Source organism: Marmota marmota, unplaced genomic scaffold (assembly GCF_001458135.2).
Source record: "Marmota marmota marmota unplaced genomic scaffold, marMar, whole genome shotgun sequence".
Classification (NCBI taxonomy): domain Eukaryota; kingdom Metazoa; phylum Chordata; class Mammalia; order Rodentia; family Sciuridae; genus Marmota; species Marmota marmota.
This window is the reverse complement of record NW_026000079.1, coordinates 2,529,036-2,537,294: the sequence shown is the minus strand read 5'-3', so window position 1 is coordinate 2,537,294 and position 8,259 is coordinate 2,529,036. Positions and strand designations below refer to the sequence as shown.

General features: G+C 49.8%; 1 protein-coding gene across 3 annotated transcripts in view; it reads right to left on the bottom strand.

Annotated features, from left to right (window-relative positions):
* Positions 1-1,966, bottom strand: part of Pklr (pyruvate kinase L/R) — a 10,393-nt gene extending 8,427 nt beyond the window's left edge. The window contains exons 1-3 of one of the 3 annotated variants that reach the window (XM_015502775.2): positions 1,475-1,500; positions 864-950; positions 566-748 (exon numbers count right to left, since the gene is read on the bottom strand). In XM_015502775.2, the coding sequence (XP_015358261.1) occupies positions 566-656 (91 nt within the window). In that variant the 5' untranslated portion in view covers positions 657-748; positions 864-950; positions 1,475-1,500. Of the gene's footprint in view, positions 1-565; positions 749-863; positions 951-1,474; positions 1,567-1,823 lie in introns of those variants that run through there. The other 2 variants (XM_015502773.2, XM_015502774.2) reach the window with 2 other exon arrangements.
* Between the last annotated feature and the right edge of the window lie 6,293 nt (positions 1,967-8,259).

The window sequence follows — 8,259 nt, the reverse complement described above, 5'->3', positions numbered from 1 at the left end:
TCTTTTTTTTTTTTTTTTTAGAGAGAGAATTTTTTTAATATTTATTTTTAGTTTTTGGCAGACACAACATCTTTGTTTGTATGTGGTGCTGAGGATCGAACCCGGGCCGCACGCATGCCAGGCGAGCTCGCCACCGCTTGAGCCACATCCCCAGCCCGCTTCTTATCTTTTTGAGATGGGGTCTTGCTAAGTTGCTGAGGCTGGCCTCAAACTTGTGATCCTCCTGCCTCAGCCTCTGGAGTTGCTGGGATTACCAACCTGCACTATTGCACCCAGCATCAAATACTTGTTGAATGAATGACTATGTCAAACATGTAGAAGTTTTGGGCTGGGGTTATGGCTCCAGCAGTAGAGCGCCAGCCTCGCACATGTGAGACCCTGGGTTCGATCCTTAACACCACACAAAAATAAACAAAATAAAATAAAGATATTGTGCCCATGTATAACTAAAAAAAAAGAAATGAAAAAAAAAAAGCCCATGTAGAAGTCTCAAAGGAAGAGAAAGTTGAAGAAGCACCTCGATGCACACCATTGTGCGAGGCTGCCAGGGAATAGGTGGCCTTACCGATGGTGGCGATGATGCTGGTGCTTCGAGCAGCCACAGGCTCGGAGTCAATATCCAGCAGGCAGAGATGTTCCAGGAAGGTGTCTGCCATCGCGGCAGACAGCTGCTGCTTCTGGAAGAAGGCCGTGCCCAGCTCCTGGGTCAGCTGGGCCACGCTGGCGCGCCGCAGATATCCTGCTGGCCCTGCAGTCGAAGGGGGCTCAGTAGGCACAGGCACCTGCCTTCCTCCCGGCACTTCAGTACACCCTGTCCCCCTCCCCTGGGGCCCCCAGTTGTGTGTGGAGCTCTTCATGCCTACATTATCTTATTTACTCCCAGCCGTTCCACAAACAGGTAACATGAAAGCTCTAGAATTATCCCAGTTTTACTGATAAGGAAACAAGGCCTGAGAAAGAAGAAATAAATTGCCCAAGATCAGATAACTTGTAAGTAACAGAGATAGGGTTCAAATCTGTCTAACTCTGCGACTAACTTTAAACTCAAGTTCTTTTTTTGAGATGGTTCTCACTAAGTTGCCCAGGCTGGCCTCAAACTGGCCATCCTCTTGCCTCAGCCTCCTGAATGGCTGGGATTACAGGCATGGCCACCGTGCCCAGCTAGGCTCAAGTTCTTGACCACCCAGCTGTACTGATCTCCCAAACAGCTTGCGCTTCAGCTACTGACTTGCCTCAGCCTCAGCCTCAACCTCCCTTCTGTCTGGTTCACAGTGGCACCTCGTTAGCCAATCCTGGAATCACCCAGTTCCCTCTCCTGAGGCCCCTGTTTACTTCCTTCAAACCCCTGGCAATCGGCCGGCTTCCCTAAACCCTCCGGAGTATCTTCAGTCCACTCAGTGCTGCTCTAGGCCCAGGTTGGGGGCCCTGTAGCTCGATCCTGCCCAGCCCAGAGGAGCCCCATGTGCAGACGCACCTTCCATGCTCCTGCACCTGATCTGCCTCTGTGGCTCTGCTCCACGTTGTAGCACTATCAGAGGCCTGAGGCCCAGCTGGTTAAAGTGTCACCAGAGTCTTTCCTGCCAATGGAAGCCCTGTACTCCAGGGACCAGAGTCCAGGAGCCACGGGAGTGCCCCATGCTTCCCATGTTGCAGGCCCCCTCCTGGCCTGCCTTCAGGGCCTGCACAAGAGGCCCGAGCCAGTCGGTAAGTTAATACAGAGGACACTCTGATAAACATGGATAGGCTCCAAATTCCTCCAACTCCCGTTCCAGCTTTCCACCCTGTTTTCCCCTCTGTTCAATGATTTCCATTCCCCTCCTTACCTCCTGGAGCCCCGATTAGGACAGACATTGCTAAGTCTTTTTGGGACTGCGAGATCCATGACCTAAGCTGCTGGGGTGGAATGTTCTCCTGGACTGACATGCTTCCAAAGCGTGGGCCCAGGGCTGCCAGAACCGTGGACTGGGAGGAGAGAATGACAAAATTGCTGTTCTTATCTAAGTGAGCCAGAAAATAGAAAAGGGGCACACCCAGTAGGCAGCCCCATCCCCACACAGAACCCCTCCCCTAGACCTGCCAGCTCTCTGCCCCTGCCATTCCCCTATCTCACTCAATGTATTTCCTTCTTTTGGTACTGGGGATTGAACTCAGGGGCACTCAACCACTGGGCCACGTCCCCAGCCTTATTTTGTATTTTATTTAGAGACAGGGTCTCACTGAGTTGCTTAGCAACTTGCTATTGCTGAGGCTGGCTTTGAACTCATGATCCTCCCACCTCAGCTTCCTGAGTGGCTGGGATTACAGGCGTGCACCCTTCCTTCCTTTTTTCTTTCTTTCTTGGTACTGGGGAATGGACCCAGGGACACATTACCACTGAGCTAGATCCCCAGTCCTTTTATTTTTTTATTTTGAGCCAGGGTCTCACTAAGTTGCTGAGGGTTTTGCTAATTGCTGAGACTGGCCTCAAACTTGTGATCCTCCTGCCTTAGATTCAATAGTAACTGGGATTTCAGGAATGCACCATTGCACCAAGTTCTTGGTCAGTTTTCAATTCATTCATACCGTCTGTTCATGAACCTGAATAGAGATTTTTTTTTCCCAAGTGATATAATTCCTCCTTCTTTGTACTTACTGTAGTGAGCCCCAGATGGATCTAGGAAGAGGGGTTTTAGAGTAGGGACTGGAGCCTGAAGAAAGAGGAAGGAAGGGAAGCCCTTTGACAGTGTTGTGGGACCCTCAGTTTTCCCCTTTGTTTCTCTGTCCTGACCAAGAAATACAGAAAGCTTGCTGTGACCTGGCCAGCCACATGTTATCTCCTGCAGGATTGACCCCAAGCTGAGACCTTGAACATTCCCAGGCACTAATAAACTTGTTGCTGATTAACCATGTTGCTAAATATATAGAAGCCAAATTCCTTCCAACCTCACATAAACTCCATAACCCCAATCCCACCTCAGCCATTGTCCTTGTTTAGAATATTCCTCTTCTTTTGGTTCCCCATAAAAATACGCTTCAGCCCTCACACTGCCCTGTATGCAAGTCCCCCTAAGAAATGCTCTGTACTGATCACCCCTGCGTGTAATGCTTCTTTCTTTGGAATCCAAAATGACCCCATCTTGGGATGGTTTGGGAAGTCCCTGTGGAATTTTCCTGATTCCACTTTTGGGCAACCCTAGCTATGGGTTCAGCCTTTTGATAAAAGAGTGGGGTTCTCTGCAAGGGCTTTGATGACATCATCCTTATCACAACATTTGCTAACATTTGCATGTTTGATACTGCCCAATGTTCACTAAGCACATACTCTGTGTCAGGCCCTATGGATATGGTGGAGAGCAAAACAGAAAGGGCCTTTCTCATCTATAGAATTTACAATATAGTGGGAAGACAGATGTAACCAAGTATCAAAGAAATAAATGCACAGCTCCAAACCTTGTAAGCATTATTAGGAAATCCATATGGGGCTGGGATGACAGTGAGGAGAGACTAGGGGAATGTATTTTCCATGAAGTAGTCAGGAGGACCTCTTTGATGTGATCATGCTTTTTTTCTCCCCCTGGTACTGGGAATTGAACCCAAGGGTGCACTACCACTGAGCTATACCCGTGGCCCTTTTTATTTTGAGGGAAGTACTCACTAAGTTGCCCAGACAAGCTTCAAACTTGTGATCGTCCTGCCTCAGCCTCTCAAGTCACTGGGATTTCAGGTGCATACCACAGTGATTGACTGGATGGGCTAATTTTGAGATGTGAATTAATCATTATATTTGCAGAGCTGGGTGTGGTGGTACACATCTGTAATTCCAGTGACTTGGGAGGCTGAGGCAGGAGAATTGTGAGTTCAAAGCCAGCCTCAGCAACTTAGTGAGAGCCTGTCTCTAAAATAAAATATTTTTTAAAAAGGCCTAGGGATGGGCTGGAGATTTAGCTCAGTTGGTTGAGTGCTAGTCTTGCATGCACAGGGCCCTGCGTTCAATCCCCAGCTCCACAATAAAAAGGGCTGGGGATATGGCTCAGCAGTTAAGTGCCCCTGGGTTCAATCCCTGGTAACCACCTCCCCGCCCCCTGTTTTTTTTTTTTTAACCTACAGATCAGATTGTTGAATCTGTTCATTGATCACCTCCTTTGTGGGCTCAGCATTCAGGGCTTTATATAGGCCATGTGATTATATTATAATGGTGGCCTAGAAGGAAGGGAGTCTCCTTAGGCTGTTGTACAGATGAGGCAACTGAGCAGGGTGTGCCACATATCTTCTGTGGCCACTCCAGATTCCTTCTCTACCCTTAACTCTGCTCCCTGGCCAGGGGCTGAAGGCCTTGCCCCACGGCTTCTGCAGGTTTGGCCAGTAGAGAGCAGCACCCACTGGGGAAGAGACAAGAAAAAAGAGGTTGGGCATATATCTCTCCATGTCCCTTCTGTGAGGTGGCTGTAGTCACAACTCCTGCCAGGGGGCCTTCTCTGTGCAGATTCTAGGAACAATTCTCATCCCAGCCCTAGGACCCATAAGGCAGAAGTGAGTCCTCCGTAACAAGAGCCAGGATAATGCACCATCCCTTGTGGTTCACCATGACCCTGCCTGCCACCCACTCCTTTGCATATAGTTATTTTAAGAAGCATTCTTCATGGGGCTGGGGTTGTGGCTCAGTGAGACAGTGCTTGTTTAGCCCATGTGAGGCACTGGGTTCGATCCTCAGCACCACATAAAAATAAAGGCATTGTGTTGTGTCCATCTACACCTAAAAAATAAATATTAAAAAAATAAAGTTACTGTGTCCATCTACAACTAAAAAATGTTAATTAAAAAGAAAGAAAGAAAAACTCCTTAAATTATCCAGTTTGAGAGAGTCCTCCATTTCCTGTCAGAAGTTTGCCTGATACACTTGTCAGAGGCTAAAAATGATGGAGTTGGGATTCAGGCTCAAAGTGTGTGGTTCCAGAGCCTGATCATCACCTCTAAACTCTATTTCTTCCCTCCTTTGGGACTGTCTCAGTGGAGGGAGAAAGGAAGACATCTCAGACTTTGGAATTGGGGGCGGGTGGAGGGAGGGAGAGGGAGAAAGAATAGGGAGGACTTTCCAAGGGGAAATGAGAGTGGGACCTATGGTGTTAGTGTATGAAATACAGGGTAAATAAAGATAGACAGTAGTTGTCAGAAAGAATGGGACGCAGGCCTTATTCTTAGAGAACTGGGAAGGAACATGGAACTTTAAGCTTGGCTTGGAAATTGTGAATTGAGTCTAGGACCATTTGGGAGGACAGGAATTTTGGAGATCCCAGAAGGAGGTATAGGGATGTGCCCCCAACAACCCTTGTCTTCTCCAGCCAAGGGACAGAAGTTCTGACCAGATATCAGGCCAAAAATGAAAAGCAGTCTGGCTGACTCTGGATCAGTGCGGGACCATGCCAGTGATGCTTTGTGCTTTGTCACGGGATCAGGGAATCTTTGAGTAGGAGAGCTGAGGGGTGAGAAAATTGGGAAAGGGACAACAGGCCCCAGGAGCCAAGCAGAACAGGGTATCAGCTTTGACAGGCAAGAACCCTCCCCACCTGGCCAACACACACCCGCAAACACAGTAAACACATCCTGAGTCATGTAGTGTCCCATAGTCGTTCATTGCACAAACATAGATTGAGCCCTCACCATGTGGGCCTCTGAAGAGGTGAGGCCGCGAGGTGAGGTCTCTGCTCAGTGTGGGGACAGAGAGAGGAGTGCTCCGCGTGGAATAAAGTGGGTCAGGCAGGTGACAGGACTGTCCAGACACAGAGGATCACCATCAGGAGAGACTGAGCTTTGTTGGTGAGGGAAGAGGTGGGACAAAGCTGACACCACCTAAAGCCAAGTGCACACAACGTCCACACACATGCGCGTACACACACACCCCATAACTCATCAACGTCACACCCCCCACACACACACCACCCTTGGCCACAGGAACACACTCAAACGCGCTCTCGGTGCGCACACAGGCCAGGCTGGGTCCCCTGCCCGAGGCGGCCTTATTCTGCAAAGCGCACAATACCCGCCGCGCCTCCTGGGCAGAGGGCCGCTGCCGCCTGCGCGGGGCGCTCGAGAGCATCGGGCCGGGCCGCGGGGTCCAGCGGCTGCCCAGCCCGCGGCCAGCAGCCGCCTCAGCGCAATGCCAGGAGGCAGGCTGGGCCGAGAGACACGCCCAACGTCAGTTTCGTCATCTGCAAACAGAGATAAGAACCTTCGCGAGGGCACAGTGCCATAGTGTCGCTGGCAGCCGGTGCGCGCCGTTCCTAGAGCACCGGGCGCCTGCCGTTCTGCACGTGCCCACGAGTGACCTTCCGCCTGCGGCAGAGGACGGGTGGGGCCCCGCACGCACAGAATTTGCTATTTGATCAGATATTCGCGGCGTATACAAAATGTAAGCGGGTGGGATACGGACGAAGGGCTTCTGCATTTCCATCCCCCGCAGCCCCCCGCAGCCCCCCCCCCCTGCCTCCACCGCCTCGCCCGCCGCCTGACCAGTTCCGAATTTGCCGTTATCTTCCCCCAAATAGTCCACGGCAGACTGCAAAAGACGANTTTCCGTTATCTTCCCCCAAATAGGTCACGCAGATGCAAATACGCGCAGTCTTTCCCTTTTGATGCAAACAGTGGCGGGGAGTCTACCTCTCCGTATTTCCCTCATCCCGCATTTAGCAATTAATCTTAGACTCCGTCCATCTGAAGAGGCCTCAGTTGTGCTCACAGAATTTTTCTTGGGCAAAATCAATTCACCGAACCCCTCCCTCCGCACAAGTGAGTGGACTGCCAGAGAGGCGCTGCGACAGGGACCCGGCCTTCACCCTTCCTCTTCCCTGCCTTCCCATCCCCTCTCCCTCGTCCTCCCTCTCTCCCTCCCTCTCCTCCTATTCCACGGGGGATGCAACCCAGGGGCCTCCACCGCCCGAATTACATCCCCAACTTATTATTTAGGTATTGCTACGTTGCCGAGACTGCCTTGAACTTATGATCCTCTTGCCTCGGCCTATGGAGTCTCTGGGATTATAGGTCTGCTACTCTTTTATAATTGCGGTAATATGTGTGTAAGAACGTGGCTCCTTGGTACCTACCTGTAATCCCTATGACTAAGGAGACTAGGCTGGACAGGAGGATAATACATTGGAGGCCAGTCTCAGCAATTTAGAAAGACCCGATCTCAAAATGAAAAGTAAAAAGGACTGGAGATGTAGCCCGGTGATGGAGCACCCCTCACTCAGTTCAATCCCCAGTACTGAGGACTGGGAGGTGAGCACATGCTGAGGGAAGGGTCTGGGAAGAAGCAGAGGGAGAGAAAATGGAGGATACATTGCTGCCCAACACAGTGGTTTCACTTTCTCTTTAACACCATTAGGTAGGCTTTCTTGTCTCCTTATTTTGTTTAGTTAAATTTAGAGCACATATCGCCAGGCGGCGCTGTGGCACACACCTGAGGCAGGAGGATCCTGAGTTCAAAGCCAGCCTCAGCAATGGCAAGGTGCTAAGCAACTCAGTGAGACCCTGTCTCTAAACAAAATACAAAATAGGGCTGGGGATGTGGCTCAGTGTTGGGTGTCCCTGAGTTTGCTCTCCAGTACCAAACAAACAAATAAATAAATGAGTAGAGCCCATATCAAAGTGACTAAAACCTGTAGGCTTGGCATCACTAAAAGTGGGACAACCAGGGGCTGGGGGTTGTGGCTCACTGGTAGAGCGCTCATCTAGCTCGTGTGAGGTCCTGGGTTCGATCCTCAGCACCTATGGCCCTATCTGGCCATATCCAGAAATGTGGACAGTTCTAAAAAGAACCTAGTCTGTCAACAATCAACTAGCAAAATGAAAACACGGGAAGAGGGTACTGTTTACTTAAAAATGACCTAAGACACATACCAACAAATGCAATAGATGGACTTATTTGATGACGCTGCTGCCTCTTCTCCTGGCAGTACTGGGGATGGAGTTCAGTGCCTCTACCACTGGGCTATCTTCCCTGCCTCAGCTTCCGGAGCTGCATGAGCCAAGGCAGTCGACTCTTATTTAACTTTTTTTTTTTAATATTTTTTAGTTGTAAGCGGACACAGCACCTTTATTTTACTTATTTATTTTTATGTGGTGCCGAGGATGGAACCCAGTGCGTCACATGTGCCAGGCGATCACTCTACCCCTGAGCCACAACCCCAGCCCCTTATTTAACTTCTGATTTGAATAATTTCATTACAAAATACATGTTTGAGACAATCAAGGAAATTTGGACATGGATTGGGTATTAGATAATAT